The 20,950-nt window shown below is 35.0% G+C and overlaps 1 protein-coding gene across 10 annotated transcripts in view; it reads left to right on the plus strand.

Annotated features, from left to right (window-relative positions):
* CSPP1 (centrosome and spindle pole associated protein 1) overlaps positions 1–20,950 on the plus strand; it is a 146,217-nt gene that overhangs the window by 66,293 nt on the left and 58,974 nt on the right. For 9 of the 10 annotated variants that reach the window (XM_040625626.1, XM_040625621.1, XM_040625622.1 and 6 more), the window contains 5 exons: positions 6,289–6,382; positions 7,681–7,738; positions 9,426–9,634; positions 11,748–11,869; positions 12,224–12,302. In XM_040625626.1, coding sequence (XP_040481560.1) covers positions 6,289–6,382; positions 7,681–7,738; positions 9,426–9,634; positions 11,748–11,869; positions 12,224–12,302 — 562 coding nt within the window. The remainder of the gene's footprint in view (positions 1–6,288; positions 6,383–7,680; positions 7,739–9,425; positions 9,635–11,747; positions 11,870–12,223; positions 12,303–20,950) is intronic. The other variant, XM_040625623.1, reaches the window with a different exon arrangement.

The raw sequence follows: 20,950 nt of genomic DNA on the forward strand, positions 1-20,950 counted from the left end.
CCTGCTTGACTCTGACAGAGTGATTGCTGTTGCTTTTTCTTTGGTGCAAGGCTGATCCTGTGCACCTGGTTCTCAGAAATGAGTCTCTCTCAGTGTTCCTGATGCTCCCCAGAGTGGTAGCCAAACCCTTCCTTTATGTTTGTGGAGGGTCTTGCGTGAGAATTTCCTGACCTTTCCCTAACAGTAACAGAACCTCGCTTTATATAAGTGCAGAATGCTGGGTCCAGCAGGTTTTCTGGTATTCAACCAGTAGATTGTGGCCATTGCTTTGTATGTAAGAAGGATCTGGAAAGCATGCAGTGTTATTTGGCGTCAGAATGGTCTCTTTGTGTGTCTCATGTTGTCCCATTTCCAGTTTCTGTCATAAACATCTGGTGGAGGTAGAGAAGTGAGTGCAGATTCCTCTTGTGTCTGGGTTTTCTAGAGAATCTCCGTCGTTACTTTAGCCCACCGAAAGCCTTTAAGAATTCATTAACATTTCAGCTATTCCTACCTCCTTCTAAGGCAGCTGCCTATTTCTCCATACTCTAGGAAAGGTAAAAAAAAATTTGGATTATCCCATCTCTCTTTGGATTGGTTTTTATACCCTTTGGAATTCACTTTACCTGGTTGCTTATAACCTCAGCTCTCTGATGGGCTTTTTAAAAGTTACAGTTTTATAGGTGATGAGCTTTTTCCCCATTGTAGGGTTTGCGCAGTGTTCTCTTGTAGCTTTCTGCTAAGTAGAAGCAGAACTCCCCATTTTTTTAAATAACAACTTCTATTTCTTCCTCATTATGTTCCTATTTTTTTTAAAAATATATTTTAATAAATCTTAAAAAAAAAAAAAAGGTGAGGGGAGCACCTGGGTGGCTCAGTCGGTTAAATGGCCAACTCCTGGTTTTGGTTCAGGGCATGATCTCAGAGTGCTGGGATCAAGCCCTGCGTCAGGCTCCATGTTCAGCTGGGGAGTCTGCTTGTGGATTCTCTCTTTCCCTTGGTCCCTCTCCCTGCTCTCACTCTGTCTCTCAAATAAAAAATAAATCTTTAAAAATACACTTATATATTAAGTTTTATTAAATCCAGTTGATTTTTTTTTTTTACATGAACTCCATGCCGAACATGAGGCTTGAACTCACGACCCCAAGATGAAGAATCACATGCTCTACCTACTGAGCCAGCCAGGTGCCCCCGTGTTCCTACTTTTATTTAAATACTTGGGCATAGTTATGATAGCTAATTTAATATCTTTGTTGTTCCATCATCTGTTATTCATGTGTTTTTTTCTATTAACTAACATTTCTAATGGTTATTGGTCATTGTATTAGTTTTCTATTGCTGCATCAAAGATGAGCACAAATTTTGTGTCTCAGAACATATTACATTATTTCACAGTATCTGTGGGTCAGGAGTTTAGGTAGGTTCTCTGCTCAGGTCTCACAATGCTATAACCAAGGTGTCAATCGGTGTTTTTTCATCTGAATCTTGACTGGTGTAGAATCTACTTCTAAGCCCATTCAGATTGTTGGCAGAATTCATTTACTAGTGGCTGTATTACTAAGGGCCCTGGTTTCTTGCTGGATGTTAGGTGGAGACTGCCCACAGTTCTTAGAGGCCATCCATTTTTCTTGCCACATGGGCTTCCTTACCACAGCTGCTCACTTTATTATGCCACCAAGGAGAATATCTAAACTCAGGGAGGGCTTTTACCTGATTATGTCAGGCCCACCCAAGATAATCTCCCTTTTGATTAATCCAGACTTGAATTTTGATTTGGAATTGGTACCTTACTCACATCAGCAAATTCCTCTCACCTTTGCCATATTCTGTTGGCTGGAAGCAAGTTATAGGTCCTGCCTGTACTCAAGGGGAGAAGTTTATACAGGGAATCAGCACCAGAGGGCAGGGAATATGGGATCTATCTTAGAATTTTGCCTACCATAGTCACATTTTTCTGATACTTAACTAATCTTTTTGAGGTCTTATTTTAAGCTTTGCAAAGGACATCTTAGAGTAGCCTTCTTCATAGGGACAGTCCAGCCTTATTACTATCAAATGACCTTTCTGGGGGGAGTCTTCCTTGAATACCCTAGAAGACCACTGAGAATGCCTATAGCTGGCTGAAGCTGGAATTTCTACTTTGAGGATGTCCGAGAATTTTTCATTTTATGTCCTCCGTAGTTTTTTGTGCAGCCTAATGAAATTTTATCCTGTGCATTTATAGACAGTGCACGGTAAAGTCTGAAGTGTCCCCTTGACAGACTTTTTTTAAGTAGACTCCATGCTCAGAGTTGAGCCAAATGCGGGGCTTGACCTCATGACCCTGAGATCAAGAGTCAGATGCTTAACTGACTCAGCCACCTAGGTGCCCCTGAAGCTCTTTTTATGCTTCTTTTTGAATCTTTGCCCTAAACTTCCAGACATTTTAGCCTTCCTGAATTTTGATCTTTATCTGATTTGCTTAGTTTTCTGACTTTGTTTGGTTCTCCCTCCCTGTATCCATGGTCTGGAAATTGCATTCAGGCAGAAGTGGCAACGCTTAAAGGGCTCAGCTCATTAATTTTCCTTCTCTCAGTTATTATAGTCCTGTACTACCTGTTGTCCAGTGTCTGAAAAACACTTATTTCATGTTTTGCCTAGTTGTATTATTTTCTTTTCATAGTGGAAGGTTAAATTCTGTGTTTATCACTCCATCATGATCAGAAGCAGAAGGGATCAATCTACTTTGATACAAAACATTATGAAGCTTAATGTAATTCATGTTACTCCTTTGGGAGCGTCACTGTTGCTGACATCTGTGCTTAATGAGCACACTTAGATGCTCTATGTTCAGTGATGGTAGGGAGACTAATAATTAAGGTAGTATAGAAATTGCTGGTTCAGTTGCATTTTTGGTGTCCAGTGATTGTGTGGTGTTCCAGATGATGCATATCTAGATTAGGAGGTTATTTTGTGTCATTAAGATATGCAATAATAACATTGTTGAAAGAAATTGAGGAGGACACAAACCAACGGAAAGATATTCCATACTCATGAATTAAAGAATTAGTATTTTAAAAAATATTTATTTATTTATTTATTTTAGACATGGGGGGTGAGGGAGAAGAGAGAGAATGTGCACGCAAGCATGCAGGCATGCAGAGGGGCAGACGGGGAGGAGAGGAAGAAGAAAAGTATTTCAAGCAAACTCTGTGCCGAGTGTGGAGCCCCATATGGAGCTTGATCCCACAACCCTGAGACTATGACCTGAGCTGAAACCAAGAATTGGATGCTCAGCTGACTGAACCACCCAGGCACCAGTAGAAGAATTAGTATTATTAAAATGTCCATACTACCCACAACAATCTACAGATTCAGTGCGATTCCAACAAAATACCCATAGAATTTTTTACAAAACCAGAAAAAATAATACTAAAATTTGTATTGACCTACGAAAGATCCAGAATAGCCAAAGGAATTTTGAGAAAGAAAAACAACATTGGAGGTATCACAGTTCCAAATTTCAAGATAGTCTCACAAAGCTGTTGTAGTAATCAAAACAGTGTGGTACTGGCATAAAAATGGTCACAGAGATCAATGGAACAAAATAAAAAGCCCAGAAATAAACTCACACTTATATAGTCCTATGACAAAGAAAGCAAGAACATACAATGGGAAAAGACAGTTCCTTTCTTTATTTTTATTTTTTAAAGACAATCTCTTTAATAAATGGTGCTAGGAAAACTGGACAGCTACATGTAAAAGAATGGAACTGTACCACTTTGTTACACTGAACACAAAAATAAACTCTGAGTGAATTAAAGACGTAAGTGTGAGACCTAAAACCATAAAAATCCTAGAAGAGAACACAGGTAGTAATTTTTCTGGCATTAGCTATAGCAGCATCTTTCTAGAAATGTCTCCTAAGGCAAGGGAAACAAAAGCAAAAATGAACTATTAGAACTACACCAAAAAAAAAGCGCTTTTGCACAGCAAAGGAAACCATCAACAAAATGAAAAGGCAACCTACTGAATAGAAGATATTTGCAAATGACATATCCAATAAGTGGTTAACATCCACAATATATAAAGAACCTATACAACTCAACACCAAAAAAAAAAACAAACCCCAAAACAAAAAACTGATTAAAAACGGGCAGAGGGGGTGCCTGCGTGGCTCAGTTGTTAAGCGTCTGCTGTTGGCCCTGGGATCGAGCCCTGCATCAGGTTCCCTGCTCCCTGCTCCGCTGGGAGCCTGCTTCTTCCTCTCCCGCTCCCCCTGCTTGTGTTCCCTCTCTCGAAGGCTGTCTCTCTCTCTGTCAAATAAATCTTAAAAAAAAAAAAAAAAAAAAGGACGAGGACCTGAATAGATATTTTTTCCAAAGAAGACATACAGATGACCAACAGACACATGAAAAGATGCTCAATATCACTAATCATCAGAGAAATACAAATCAAAACCACAACGTGATATCATCTTATACTTGTCAGAATGTCTAAAATGAAAAAAGAAATAATGTTTGTTAGTGAGGATATAGAGAAAAAGGAACTCTCAAATACTGTTGGTGGGAATGCAAATTGGTACAGCCACTGTGGAAAACAGTATGGAGGTTCCTCAAGAAATTAAAAATAGAAATACCATGTGATGCAGTAATTCCAGTAGTGGGTATTTACCCCAAGAAAATGAAAGCAATAATTTAAAAAGATACATGTGCCCTTACGTTTATTGCAATATTATTTGCAATAGCCAAGATATGGAGGCAAGCTAAGTGTCCATCAGTTGACAAATGGATCATGAAGAAATGGTATATACAAACAATGGAATATTACACAGCCATAAAAAGGATGAGATTGTGCCGTTTGCAACAGCATGGATGGACCTAGATGGTATCATGCTTAAGTGAAATAAGTCAGTCAGGAAAAGATGACTACCATATGATTTCAATCGTATGTGGAATCTAAAAAAAAAACAAATGAATAAACAAACAAAAATGTGGAACCATACCTATAAATATAGAGAACAAAGTGATGGTTGCCAGAGGGGAGCAAGGTGGGAAAAATGGATGGGCAAGATGGGCAAAATGGATGAAGGGGAGTGGGAGATACAGACTTTCAGGTATGGAATGAATAAGTCATGGGAATAAAAGGCACAGTATAAGGAATGTAGTCAATGATGCTATAAAAACATGATTACAGATGATAGCTACACTCCTGGTGACTATAGCATAATGTGAAGACTTGTTGAGTCAATGTTGTACACCTGGAACTAATGTAACATTGTCAACTGTAGTCTAAAAAAAATCACAGTAATCACTAAATCACCCGTAAGTAAAAAACAAGCAAACAAAAAAACAGTAGTAATGATCTAATGTGGATCTAAAATGTTTGCACAACTCGATTTTCGTGTGATACCCGGGTAAGAGGTTTATTTATTTTTTTCTATAGAATTGAGGTAACCACTGAAGTTCTTTGAGCAGGGTGCCAGTATAATTAGTGTTGTATTTTAAGACGGTTAATCTTACATAAGTATGCTGGGTGTACTGGAGCAAAGAGAGGGGGGAATGAGGAGACTAATTAGGAGGTTATTGCTGCAATCCAGATAAAATGAAGACAAGTCCTATCAAAGGTTAAAGGTGGTGAGAATAGAAAGAGGATCTGCATATGAAGTGAATAAGAGATAATGAGCATTCTTAGTTATATGAGGTTTTGAGGCTTGGTCTTCACTTAAGAGGAGCAATTGCTTTTGAGATGTTCATTTTGGACATGCTAAATTTAAGGGTCTTGTAGGAGTTATTAGTGGTGATATTATCCTAATTATTAGAAAAATAGGGATGTGGATTATTAGAGTATTAAAACATTTTTTTTACTTTTAAATATTTTTTAGAGATAGAGCAAGTGTGCATGTGAGAGGTAGGGAGGGGCAGAGGGAGAGGGAGAGATAACCCCAAGCAGGCTCCACGTTCAGTGCGGAGCCCCACGCAGGGCTGGATCCCACGACCCTGAGGTCATGACCTGAGCCGAAATCAAGAGTTGGACACTTAACTGACTGAGCCACACAGGCACCCCTACAGTATTCTCTTATTTAAGGTTTTTGACTAAGTTTAGAGGTTTGGGAAGGCATAATGTGTCTTGTGATTGACATATAGAAGATACTCAGAAATTATGAAATTAATTGAAGAGGTAATATACAATTTTACCTTTTATATTTTCTGCATATATAGTAATTAATTACTCTTTGATGTAATTAAAAATGGAGTATTTAAAATTCAAGTTTCTAGTTGCAGATGTTGCTTAAGAGTTAAAACCATTTTTTTTCTTACCACTTTCTAGGAAGTGAAGATCGAGAACTTATTCAGAGAAGGAAAGAGAAATATAGACTAGAACTGTTGGAACAAATGGCTGAACAACAGAAGAACAAGAGACGGTAATGAGAGGTTTGCATTTAAAAAAGGTGTTTTGAACTTAAAATGCATTTGTGTAGGGTGCCTGGGTGGCTCAGTTGGTTGGGCATCGACTCTTGATTTCAGCTCCGGTCATGATCTCGGGTCATGCGTCAGTCCTATGGAGGCCGTTTGAGGTTCTCCCTCTCACCCTTCCCCCACTTGCATGCGCTCTTTCTCCCTCTCTCTGAAATAAATAAGTAAATAAATAAATAAAATCTTTAAAAAATACTTTTGTGTTAAATGGTGATAGCAATTATATAGTAAAAGAAGGGGATGTTTTTCCTAAGATGATTATGTGTTTGTAAGTAATTTCTATTTCAGCCTCTACATTGTATATCAGCAAGGGTAATAAAACAAATGCTATATGAGTGTTCATTTATTGTGTCATATAGGTAACAGATGAGACTGTGTGTATATTCTGTAATAGGCCTTTTATATATACCTTCAGTAATATCTTCAATTTTTGATTTAGAGTAGCATTTAATGTTATCTACATGCCCACTATATTACCTCATATGTAGTAACAAATATGAAATGGAAGTATTTTGTCTTACAACAATGTGAGATGATAAGCACACCCATAAATGCAATATAAAACATAATCATGATAAATCCACAGATATTTGTATTGTATACGAGTCGTAGTGTTTGTAATCTTTCTTGTAGAAATACTTGTGAAAGAGTAATTATTGTTTATAATTAGGAATAGATACCTTGTTTCTAGAGAATCTTGTTTTATCTTGAGGCCTACTATTAACTTTTAGTTTTGCCTTTTTTCCTCTATGTTCGAGAAAGCCCATATCTACTGTCTTATATTAGTCATTTTTAACATCATTTATATATTTTTTGGTAACATCATTTTCTTAAAAACTTTAAATACTTAAAAAGTATTGTATTAATTTTTAATTTTTTACCCTTCCTTTTGCCAACAAAACATACATTTTCGTTTCATAAAGTAAAGATTTTGTTTTACTTCTGTAATTTATTCTGTGCGAATTACTGAGGCTTTGAAGTACTCCGGGCACTGGTTTTAAGACTTACTGTAAGTCAGTTTACATGTGAAATCTAGTTTACTTTGCACCAAATCAAAAATTTAGTTTGAATTACTTAAGGTCAGTAAAGCAATTACTTGTCCTTGGAGATGTTATTGCATGGAGTTTGTGTTTAAGTTTGTTTTAGTGATTTAGTGATCATAATGATTATTTAGTGATCATAATGATTATGATTTTGATAGTGTTTACTATAACTGTTTAATATACAGAATTTTAATTTTGTTCAGAGAAAAAGATATGGAACTCAGTGTTGCAGCTTCTGGAGTACAAGACCCTGAGAAATCGGTAAGTGTTTCTGGCATCTTTTAATGTTTACTCTTTCATTTAAATAAGCCTCAGTGATGGGGGCAGGTGGAGATAGAAAGGTATAGGGGGAAATACAATAGTAGACCAATTTGAATAGTAATAAATTCAGTTCTCATAAAATGTTAAGTCCTAACTCTTACTTGTTTATTCCTCTAAGATAATTTTTCCTTTTTCATATGTGCATCATTTTTTTTTAGTTTGTTTTAAATTAGTTCTTTCTCCTTTGTTCACATGCACTATCCAGGGGAAAGTTATTTCAGTTTAATTTACAATAGATGTTAATATTTTTCTTGAGTTTATCTTACCACTCTTCTTATATTAGAACAATTTCCAAAGAAACCGAAATCTTTTAGTGTTTAAGCATTTTAGTAATTTTTATTTACTATAAAACTAGAGACATAATAATCTTGTTTTTACTTCAATTTTGCGATTCTCATCATTAAGTGGAATGAATTACTCACATCATTGCAGTTAAGTAAGGAGGAGGTAATAATTTATTGGTCTTCTCAAAATACACTTTTTCTGTAGTGGGATATGTAGAATTTATTTGCTAAGGCAAGTTTTTGTCTTTGATGACTAAGAAACTTTAATTTCATTAAAAAGTTCATTCTTAAAAAGAATAGAGCAACTTAAAATTATTCAACTATAGGCAACTTTTAATACACTTTTACCAATGACGTGTATCTATCCTGTGGGTTATCCATTTAGAGAAGTTTAACACTGTACTAATATCACTCCTAATGTGCTTTTTGACTGCTCATAGAATAAAACTTTTAGATTAATCTGAGAAATCATTCCTGAGGAATTAAACATGGTGGGGAAGAAAGGATAATTCCAAAGCCAAATATATTTTTCTCTATCAGTAGTGAATACCTTTGATATAGTTTTCATAATCAAAAACCTCCTTTTAAAATCTTGAACTTTTTAATGTAATATGGTGGTATGTTAAACATTTAATTTATAGTTATGTTAGTAGTTGATGGACATTCTTATTTATATTTGAATGAAACAACCTGTAGAGTGTCAAGTTGCTTTATGAGAATAAATAAAAACATTAGATATAATAGTTAGACCCTTACTTTTGATGTCAAATTTTAGAAAAGGATACATAAATGATGTTCTAAAACATGGGTTAGGAAACTATAGCCTATGGCCAAATCTAGTTGCTTCTTATTTTTGTAAATAGAGTTCTATTGCCACACACCCTCACTCATTATTTACATATTGTTTTGGGCTACTTTAGTGCTATGTTTGAGTTGAGTAGTTGTGGAGAAACTGCATGCTCTCTTTACAGAAAACATTTGCTGACCATTCTAGAGAATACTTGATGTCAGAAATGGCCTTTAGAGAAATAGCAGTGTTATAGTATAATAGAGTTTTGTATTTAGAATTAATGTCTGGCTCTAGTTTTTGCTTGATTATTTATTAACGGTGAGACCTTAGGTGATTTATGTACTTTCATGGAGCCTCATTTACCCCATTTATAAAATAAGGATTAGATCTTCAAAGTCTTTTATAGGTATAAAATTCTTTTATTCTGTGACTAACTTAAGTGCCTGTTTGCAATCTGGGGTAGAGGGTCTTTTGAGGTCCCTTCCACCTTTAAATTTCTACCTTTAAATTTATGATTGCATGTAACAAACAGATTTTTTTTTCTTTATTTTAGCCTGATAGACTAAAGCAGTTTAGTATGGCACCAAGACATTTTGAAGAGACGATACCACCTGAAAGACCCAGAGTAGCTTTCCAGACACCTCTCCCTCCTTTATCTGCCCCATCTGCCCCACCCATCCCATCAGTTCACTCCATCCCATCTCAAAATGAAGATTTGCACAGTGGACCCAGCTGCACCCTTGGTGAAATGGTGCCTCCCAGGTGCTTGTTTAAAATGTTTTGTGTTTGGGAATTAGGTAACGTATTATTATATTTCATGTTTAGAAGGATTTGCTGAAGCAGATAAAGTTGTCCTTCAGAGATTTTTGTATGATTAACGGCTTCTGTGAAAGAATTTCTCTTGAAATTTGTTTGCGTTGTTGGCCTTTTCTCTTATAAAACAAGGGAAATCCTTATAACATTCTTTTATTGTTTAAAGATGCTTTGATAGTTTTAGAATGTGTAACTAACTACATTTAGTATTTAGTTTTAGGTTACATTTTGGTATACCTATTAAAAAACTTTAAACATGTAAAAGCTATACATTTTCTTCAATTTTGTAATTTCCACTTGGCAAACACTGATTACTTCTTTCAGTTTAAGCAGAAAAAAATTTCTCATGTTGTTCTTTTGTATATATGACTTTATTTTAGCTTCCGTTTCCTTCAACTCTTTCTCTGCGATTACTACAGGCTGTGCAACTCAAATACCTGAAATAAAAAGTGTTAATGTTATAAAACCTGTAACTTAGGTATTAGAGTAAGGATTTGATTTTTATAGGTAAAAGGCATCATTCTATACTAGACTATACATAAAGAAAATTCTCTTGTTAACATTGTTATTTTTCTTGATTGCACTTTCTTCCCTTAGTAGGAGTTGAGCTGATTTTTGCTTACTATTAATGTATTAATTATAGGAGTGTGTTTAATTAGGTGGTTTTCTTTTTAACATCGATATTTTTTGTGCTGTACTTTCAGCAGGACTTGGTCTTATCTTTTATTTACTAACAAATTGTAGCACTGCGTGTACTGTGTTTATTAGGTGTTTTGTTTGTTTCATGTAATGACTTCCTGACTCAAAACACTAGGTGGGATCAAAATTACAGACCATGGTATGATGGTCTCCGCATTGGTTTAGGGATTAAAATGGTTGGCTTCACTGTCTGCATTTTGGGAATACTACACCTTTATTAAACTTCATTTTTCTCATTTGTACAAGTGAAAAAATAGTAGTCTTTTTTTCTTACCTACACTTACAGAGTTGTGTGAAGATCAAATTCTGTATAAATCTTTATGCAAATTTAAGATATAATGATGTTGACAGTTCCTTTTCATAGCAGTTTCCCAGCTGCTTTGTTGACGTTATCTATGCAGTGAGAATGGTAAGGTTAGACACACTGAGTGATCAGTAACTGTGAAAAATATTAATGACTGGAGAGAACTTGAAAGCCTTCTTAGCTCTTCAAAATTGTTTTGAAGTATTCAACAAGTGTAACCTGTTAAGGTACACTGAAAACGGAAGACATTCTAGGATGCCCCCTTTTCTTTTTCTGGTCATCTAAAGGAATTTGCCTTTTCCGTTTTTACTATTGGAAAATATTGCCTTGGTGCAAATAGCTATTTCCTAATCAGCAGTGAAGTGCTGAAGTGTAGAGGTTTTTAAAAGTTTTAACTTTATGAAAGACAAAACATTATGGCCAGACTTCACTGTTGATATATAAGTGGCTTCTCTTTCACATTATGGTTGACTTCCTTTGAAAGAAAAATAAATTATCATAGAGTTAAAAAAAATACTTTCCCTCCAGTCAAATGGAACCATTTATAATCTCATTTATACTTCTTCGCCTTTTCTTCTTGCACTATCCTTCGTTGTGTGACTCCAGCAACATGACTGAGGCATTGTCTTTTCTAGAAAGCCTTACTTCTTCTTTCCTCCTTTCCCCTATGTGATTTAAATGTCCCTGGTCTGTATTCCTACAGCACCGTGTATCTATTTGTATTGTTTCACTTAAATGCTGTGCTGCAATTGCCTGTTTATTTCTGTATTATTTATTAGGGACAGGGACCATGTTTGTTCAATACAGGCATATAATTAATTAGAAATTAATTATTATTCAAAGTTTTTGTCTTATGTAGGTGTTATAACTTTAATTCTGAAATTTGGTAGTATATTTTGCTTTTTGAATCCTAATTTTTGATAAGAGCTTAAAACGAGATGGTGTCCTTTTCTAAAGCAGCAATTAGATTTTCAGTAAAATTGTGCAAAAGAATTATGTCTTGATTTGAAAAAAATTGCAACGAAATATGAGAAATTTTTCAATTTTCTTTTGATACAGGATTGCACCTCTGCCTCCTCCTCCCCTATTACCACCTTTAGCTACTAGCTATCGGACTCCTTATGATGATGCATATTATTTTTATGGGGCCAGGAATACTTTGGATCCCAGTCTTGCTTATTGTAAGTTATCTACAGGCTAAACATTTTTTCCTAGTGGTTCAGTCAGGAAAATTACTTTTTTTGTAAGCAAAATAAATAAGTTGGAAAACCACGGCTTTGCTTAATTAAAATATTCATATTTATTGACTTAAAAATGCCCTATTTGAAAACTCAGCTATATTTCATAGTTACTTGTTTTTTATTTAGCTTTAAGAAATGTTTATTTCGTGGTTTCTTGCAGTGTTCTTTGCTAACTCCTGAGAAGGAAATCTGAAATTTTTCCCTTTGATAACATTTTAGTATGTGATTTTTTCTTTAGGAATAAAGTGTTAATAAATGGGTACTCTGAAATAAATGTGTTTGTTTTCTTTTAAGATGGTTCAGGAATGATGGGAGTACAACCTACAACTTATGTTAGTGCTCCTGTCACCCACCAGCCAGCACAGCCTATTATGTAAGTTATTAAAATAATAATTTCATTCAAAATTAACTTGTCTTCCATAGAACCTGTATTATTTTTTTCCTTCAGAACAGATATAACTTAGCTGTCAATTATTGCATAACAGTATGTTCAAAGTATTGCTTTTAAGTCAATGTTTCATAGAAAGTACATTTAAAAAATTAAGAGTAACCTCAGTTTCACATGAGAAAAGTCATGCATGCATATTTATTGAGAAATAAGAACACAAACAAGCATATGAAAAAAACTGAAATCGCCTGAGATCCCATTCATCCAGTGATAGGTGCATCTAACCGAGCATTCAGGAAGTCTTATGTAGTCACAAAATCATACACACAACATACACCAAAATTATGTTATATTGTATATATTCTGTAACCTGCTTTTAAAATTAACAATATATCATAAACATCTTTTCCTTGTTGATAAGTATACTTTATAGCATCATTATTTGAAATTAAACTTATTATTAGAGATAATTATAGATTACCATGATGAAATTATAAGAAATAATATAGAGACATCTTATATACCCTTTCCCCAGTTCCTAATGCTACAATCTTGCAAAACTGGTACAGTGACATAGCCCAAATATATGACATTGGGTACAGTCAAGATACAGAACGCTACCATCATCACAAGGATCCATTTTTATGCCCTTTTCAGCCATACTTGGTTCCTTCCTATCCCTACTCCCTCCATAGGCACCAGGAGCAACTAATCTGTTCTCCGTTTCTTTAACATCATTAAAAAAAATGCTATATAAACATGGAATCATATATGTAACCTTTTGGGGTTGACTTTTTAGAATCAGCATAGTTCCCTTGGGATTCATTCAGTTGCATGTATAAATTGTTTGTTCTTATTGCTAAGTAGCATTTCGTGGTATGTTTGTACCACAGTTTAAACATTCTGTCGTTGAAGGATATCTAAGTTAGTATGAATAAAGCTGCTGTAAACATTCATGTACAGGTTTTGTGCGAACATAGTCTTCAGTTCTTTAGGATAATTGGTCAGGAGTGTTTTTGTTGGGTTATATGGTAGTTACAACTTTAGTTTTATAAGAAGCTGCCAAACTTTTCACAGAGACTGTACCATTTCACATTTGTATTGGCAGTGTATTCAGAATCTGGTTTCTTTACATTTTTACCAGCATTTGGTGTCATGACTTTTGTTTATGCCACTTTGGTAGGTGTGTAATGATACATCATTGGGTTTTTTTTTTCTTTTTCTAAAGATTTTATTTATTTGACAGAGACAGCTAGAGAGGAAACACAAGCAAGGGAAGTGTGAGAGGGAGAAGCAGGCTTCCCGCTGAGCAGGGAGCCCGATGCCAGGCTCGATCCCAGAACCCTGGGATCATAACCGGAGCTGAAGGCAGATGCTTAATGGCTGAGCCACCCAGGCGCCCCAGTCAATGGGGTTTTCATTTACATTTCCCTAATAGTGATGATGCTTAACATCTTTTCATGTATTTATTTGCCATCTGTATATATTTGATGAAATGTCTCTTGATGTTTTTTTACACATTTTATTTTACTTATTTTTTTAAGTAGTCTCTATGTCCAAGGTGGGGCTTGAATTCACAACCCTGAGATCAAGAAGTTGCATGCTATACTGACTGAGCCAGCCAGGAACCCTGTTTTTTACACATTTTAAATTAGAGGGGTTTTTTTTTTTTTATAACTATTGAGTTTTTGAGGGTTCTTGATATATCCTAAATACTAGTTCTTTGTCAGATATATGGTGTGCAAATATTTTCTGTCAGTCTAAAGCTTGTCTCCATCCTTTGAGTAGGGTGTTGCATAAGCAAAAGTTTTAAATTTTGATCAAGCCCAATTTATCAGTTTTTCCTTTTATGAATCATATTTTCAGTGTCAAATCTGGTGTTCTTTTTCTAGGCCTAGATCCCAAAGATTTTCGCTGGTTTTTTACTTCCCTTAAAAGTTTTATAGGTTTTCATTTAAGTCCATGATCCATTTTGAGTTAATTTTTAGGTAAGATGTGAGGCTTAGATTGAAGGTTTTTTGTTGTTGTTGTTGTTGTTTGCCTGTGGGTGTCTAGTGGTACCCAGCATCATTTGTTAACAAGATTACTTTTCCTCTATTGAATTGCTTTTGCATCTTTGTCAAAATCCACTGGACATATTTATGTGACTCTGTTTCTGGGATTCTGTATTCTATTCCATTGATCTGTGTGTCTATCCTTATGCCAGGAGCACTGATTATTGTAGTGCTGTAGTAAGTTTTGAAACTGGGGAAGTGTGAGTTCTCCAAATTTGTTTTTCTTTTCCAGGATTACTTTGTCTGTTGCAGGTTCTTTGCATTCAATGTGAATTTTAGGATAAGCTTGTCAATTTATGCAAAAAGTCTGTTGAGATTTTTGGTAGACATATGGAATCTGTAGACCTGTTTAGGATTATCATCTGAATTTTTTCCAATTTCTTTATTGTGGTAACATACACACAACATAAAATTTACCATTTTGGGCATTTTAAGTGTGTAGTTCAATGGTATTAAGTACATTCATGTTGCTGTGCAACCATCACCACCACCTGTTCCTAGAACTCTTTTCATCTTGTACAACTGAATCTGTACTTATTAAACAACATCTCCCTCTTCCCCCTCCTCCTGCCCCTTTCTGTCTCTATCATTTCAGCTACTTTAGATACCTCATAGAAGTCAAATCATATGTTACTCATCTTTTTGTGTCTGGCTTGTTTTACTTACCATAATGTTTCAGGGTTAACCCATGTTGTGGCATAAGTTAGAATTTCCTTCCTTTATAAGGCTGAATAATACTTGATTATAGAGTATGTATGCTTATCCATTCATCAATGGGCACTTCGGTTGCTTGCGTGTTTTTTGTTGCGAATATGCAGCTGTGAACATGGGTATACAAGTTTCTCTTCTAGACTCTGCTTTCGGTTCTTTAAAGTGTATACCCAGAAGTGGAATTGCTGGATCATATGATAATTACCTATCAGGTAACCACCATACTGTATTCCGCTGCAGCAGTACTATTTTTCATTTCCATCAACTGTACATGAGGGTTCCAATTCCTCCACCTCCTCACCAACACTTGTTATTTTTGTTTTATTTGATAATAGCCATCCTAATGGATATGAATTGTTATCTCATTGTGATTTTGATTTGCATTTCCTTACAATTACTAATGTCAACTGAAGTTTCATGTGCTTATTGACCATTTGTCTGTCTTTGGAGAAATGTCTATTCAAATCCTTAGTTCATTTTTTAATTGGGTGGTTTGTTTTTTTGGTTGATGAATTTTAGGAGTTCTCTATATATTGTGGATATTAGTTCCTTATCAGATAAATTATTTGCAGATATTTTCCCCCGTTCTTTGTGTTGCCTTTTTACTCTGTTGATAGTATCTAGCAACGCAATAGGTGCACACAAATTTTTAATCTTCATGAAGTTTAATTTGCCTATTTTTTTCTTTTTTGACTATGTCTTTAGTGTCCATCCAAGAAATTATTGCAAAATCCAATACCGTGAAGCTTTTGCCGTGTGTTTTCTTCTAAGAGTTCTATAGTTTTTGGTCTTACATTGAGGATTTTTTTTTTTTTTAAAGATTTTATTTATTTATTCGACAGAGATAGAGACAGCCAGTGAGAGAGGGAACACAAGCAGGGGGAGTGGGAGAGGAAGAAGCAGGCTCATAGCAGAAGAGCCTGATGTGGGGCTCGATCCCATCACGCCGGGATCACACCCTGAGCCGAAGGCAGACGCTTAACCGCTGTGCCACCCAGGCGCCCCTACATTGAGGATTTTGATTCATTTTGAGTTAACGTTGGTATGAAATGTTATTAAGGGTCCAGCTTCACTCTTCGCATGTGGATATCATTTTCTTAGCATCATTTGTTGAAAATACTGTCCTTTTCTATTGTATGGTCATGGCACCCTTGCAGAAATTATTTTACTTTACATGCATGCATTTAGTTCTGAGCTCTATTCATTTGTTTTATATGTCTGTCTATATGCCATTACCATGTTGTTTTGATTACTGTAGCTTTGTGGTAAGTTTTAAAATCAGGAAGTGTGAGTCCTGTAGCTCGTTCTTCTTCAAAATTTTTTGACTATTTGGGGTCCCTTGAGAAAAAAAAATTAGTAAGGGTTTTTCTATTTCTGCAAAAAATATCATTGAGATTTAGCTAAGGCTTGCATTGAATCTGCACATCACTTTGGGTAGTATTGACATCTTAGCAATATTAAGCCTTCTAATCCATACATGGGGTACCTTTCCATTTATTGTCTCTTTAATTTTTTTCAGCAATGTTTTATAGTTTCCAGTGTATGTACAAATCTTTCACCACTGTAGTTAACTTAATTTCTAATTATTCTGTTGTGTTTGATGGTATTATAAATGGAATTGTTTTTGTAATTTCCTTTTCAGATTGTTCATTGTGTATAGACATGCAGCTGATTTTTGTGTGTTACCTTTGTATCTTGGCATTGCTGAATTTGTTTCAATAACAGGTATTTTTTGTGTGTGGAATCTTTAGAATTTTCTGTATGTAAGATTATATCATCAACGAACAGAAATTTACTTCTTACATTCCAATTTGGATGCCTTTTACTTATTTTGCTATCCTAATTGCTCTGGCTAGAACTTCCTGTACTATGTTCAGTAAAAGTAGTGAAAGTGGGTATTTTTGCCTTCTTCCTGATCTTAGAAGAAAAGCTTTCAGTCTCAAATATGGCATTTATTATGTTGAGGTAGTGTCCTTTTATTTCTATTTATAGAAATAAATCCCCCCTTCACCATGGTGTTTAATTCTTTTAATAGGCCTTTGAATTTGGCTTGCTAGTATTTTGTTGAGAATTTTTATGTTAGTGGTTACAAGGAATATTGGTCTGTAGTTTTCTTGTAGCATCTTTTGTCTGGTTTGGAGATCAGTGTAATGGCTTCCCAGCATGTTAGGATGTCTTCCCTCCTCTTCAAGTTTTTGGAAAAGTTTGAGGAGGATTGGTGTTAGTTTTTCTTTAAGTGTTTGGTAGAATTTACCATTGAAGCTGTCAGGGCCATAGCTTTACTCTGTCAGGAAATTTTTGATTAGTGATTCAGTTTCCTTACTAGTTAATAGGTCTTTCCAGACTTTCTGTTTCTTTATGGTTTAGTCTTATATCTTAATAATATTAAGTCTCCAATCCGTGAATGTGGAACGTCTTTAAAATTATTTGGGGTTTTTAAATTTCTTCCAAAAGAAATTTAAAAAATTTAAAAAATTTAAAAATTTTGTAACTTATTTAACTTCTGTTTAATTTATTCCAAAGTATTTAAATACTCTTTGGTATTATGAATGGAATTGTTCTCTTGATTTCATTTCCGTCTTATTCATGCTAGTTTGTAGAAATACAATTTCTACATACAATTTCTTTATGATCTTGTATCCTGCAACTTTGCTGAACTCTTATTTTTAACAGTTTTTAGTGGATTTCTTAGCATTCTCTGTATGCATGATTATGTCGTCAGTAAATGAGGATAATTTTATTTCTTCCTTTACAATCTTATGCCTTTTATTTCTTTTTCTTCCTTAGTTGTCTTGCTTAGAACTTGCAGTACAGTGTTGAATAGATATTATGAGAGTGGATATGTTTATCTTGTTATGATCTTAAGTGGAAGGCATTTATAACCATTAAGTGTGATGCTAGTAATAGTTTTTTTGTAATTGCCTTTATCAGCTTGAGGAAGTTTCCTTCTGTTCTTTGTTGATTGTTGTGTTCAGCATTTTCACATATTTCAACATATTTCTAAATTAGAAGTTAAATTTTGCTGGATGCTTTTTCTGCATTTATTGAGATGCTTCAGAGGTTTTTGTTCTTTTTTCTGTTAATATGGTGTATTATATTGATAAGTTCAGATAATAAATCAACCTTGAATTCCTGTGATGAATCCCACTTGGTCATGAAGTATAATCCTTATTATGTGTTGCTGGATTATTCAGTTTGCTAATTTTTTTGTTGAGGATTTTTGCCTCTATGAGTGATATTAGTCTTTGGTTTTGTTTTTATGTCTGATTTTTTTTTTTAAGATTTTATTTATTTGAGAGAGAGCATGAGTGAGGGGAGGGAGAGGGACGAGGGGGAAAGAATGTTAAGCAGACTGTGAGCTCAATGTGGAGCCCCATGGGGGGCCTGATCCCACAATTCTGAGATCACGACCTGAGCTGAAGCCCGAGTTGGACGCTCCAACTGACTGAGCCACCCAGGTGCCCCTTCATGTCTGATTGTGGTATCAGAATAGTAATAGCCTAATAGAATTAGTTGGAAGTGTTCCTCCATTTTCTGTTACTTTGGAGTTTGTGAAAGACTGTTGCTAGTTCTTTCATTGTAGTAGAATTAACCAGGAAATTAGTTGGCTCTTGTCTTTCCTTTGTGGGTAGTTTTTTAAATTACTGATTCAGTGTCTTGCCATTAGTTTATTTAAAATTTTTTCTTGTGTCTGTTTTGGTAGTTTGTATCTTTCTAGGAATTTACCTATGTCATCAAGATGATCTAATTTGTTGGCATTGTATTGTTCATAGTATTCCCTTACAGTCTAATTTTTATAAGGTCAATAGTGATATTCCTTCTTTTATTCCTGATTTCAATATTTAGTCCTTTTTTTTGGGGGGGGTCATTCTAGCTAAACCATGTCAGTTTTGTTGATCTTTTTAAAGAATTAACTATTGATTTAGCTGATTTTCTCTCTTATGCTTCTAATTTCCATTTCATTTATTTCTGCTCTGATCTTTTTTGTTTTGTTCATTTTGCTTACTTTGTGTTCAATTTGCTCTTAAATTTTCTAGTTTTTGAATGTGGGAGGTTAGGTTATTGATTTGGTGTCTTCTCTTTTAATATTTGTATTTATAACTATAAATTCTCCTCTGAGTACTATTTTAGCTGCATCCCTGACATTTTGTATGTTGTCTCTTTATTTTCATTCATCTCAAAGTATTTTTCAGTTTCTCTTTTGATGTCTTCATTGATCTGTTGGTTACTTTAGAGTGTGTTTAATTTCCACACAATTGTGAATTTCTCAAATTTTCTTTTCTTATTCATTTCTAGTATAATTCTTTTGCAGTTGGAGAAAATACTTTGTATGATTTTAGTCCTTTTAAATTTAATGAGGCTTGTTTTATGACCTAACATATGGTCTGTGCTGGAGAATTCTGTATATACTTGAGAAGACTGTACATTGTCCTGTTGTTGAGTGGATCATTCCATCAATGTGTCTTAGATCTAGTTGGCTTGTAGTATTGTTTATTTTCTGTATTTCCTTGTTGATCTTCTGTTCAGTTGTTCAGTTGTCCTATTATTAGAAGTGAAGTATTAAAGTCTATATTATTTTTGATTTGTCTGTTTCTCTTTTCAGTTGTTTTTGATCTCTGAGTGTTTTGTGTTTGTGTTGGGGAATGTTCAGTACAGTACTCCAGCAGTTTTCATCTCTGCTTTAGCCTTTACTTCCTTCTAGCACAGAGCCTCAATACCAGCCAGAAGTGAGAGATCAGGGTGTTCTCACAGCTTTTCTGGATATCTGTGTAACTCTGCATATGCATGTGGCTATCTAGATTCACAGGAATATGTTAGTTTTTCAAGCCCCTATGGATATGTTTTTCCGTGATTTTTCTTCTGATTTTTTTTTGGGGGGGTGTCAGGCTTTTGTTTGCCCCAGTGGTTTCGCTGCCACAAATAACTGTAATGTTGAACAATTGTTGCTGATTGTTTTCTACAAACACTGCATGTTGAGAATATTTATATTGAGCAAGCTCTAAGTATGTGTTAAATGAAGGCAGGCTTTAAGAATGGAGCTTTTCCAGGGAGCTGCCAGATAGGTCAAAAGTGACATTTTCCTAGAGATTGGCTGCTTGGGGAACTCCAAACTCTACAGTTCCAGTGGCAGTGGGCTGCTGGTTTTTACAGCTGCCATTTGTGGCAGGCTGTTGGATTTTAAGGTTTCAGTAGAGCTAGGCAGAAGTTGAATGGGAAGGGACAGGTTCACATTTCATAAAGATTATTGTTCTTAATGAAAGTTTTTTTTTTTTTTTAAAGATTTTATTTATTCATTTGACAGAGAGAGACAGCCAGTGAGAGAGGGAACACAAGCAGGCGGAGTGGGAGAGGAAGAAGCAGGCTCCTAGTGGAGGAGCCTGATGTGGGGCTTGATCCCAGAACGCTGGGATCACGCCCTGAGCCGAAGGCAGACACTTAACGACTGCGCCACCCAGGCGCCCCTTAATGAAAGTTTTTATTTTTTATTTATTTTTTTAATTTATTTTTTAATTCTTTAAAACTCTTCTTGGATTGTTTCAAGCCCTTCATTAATTTTCAGAATTATAAAAAAGTTGATTTCGGCAATTTTTAACGGTGTTTTCAATACTTAAATGAACTAGCAGATTTTCGGAGGTCCCTACTTTGCCATTGTGGAAGTGTTTCCCAGTTTTATTTTTATTTATTTTTATTTATTTTATTTTTTTTAATGATTTTTTATTATATTATGTTAGTCACCATACAGTACATCCCTGGTTTCTGATGTAAGGCTCGATGATTCATTAGTTGCGTATAACACCCAGTGCACCATGCAATACGTGCCCTCCTTACTACCCATCACTGGTCTGTCCCATTCCCCCACCCCCCTCC

This window comes from Ursus maritimus, unplaced genomic scaffold (genome assembly GCF_017311325.1).
Source record: "Ursus maritimus isolate PB19 unplaced genomic scaffold, ASM1731132v1 scaffold_9, whole genome shotgun sequence".
In the NCBI taxonomy this organism is placed as follows: Eukaryota; Metazoa; Chordata; class Mammalia; order Carnivora; family Ursidae; genus Ursus; species Ursus maritimus.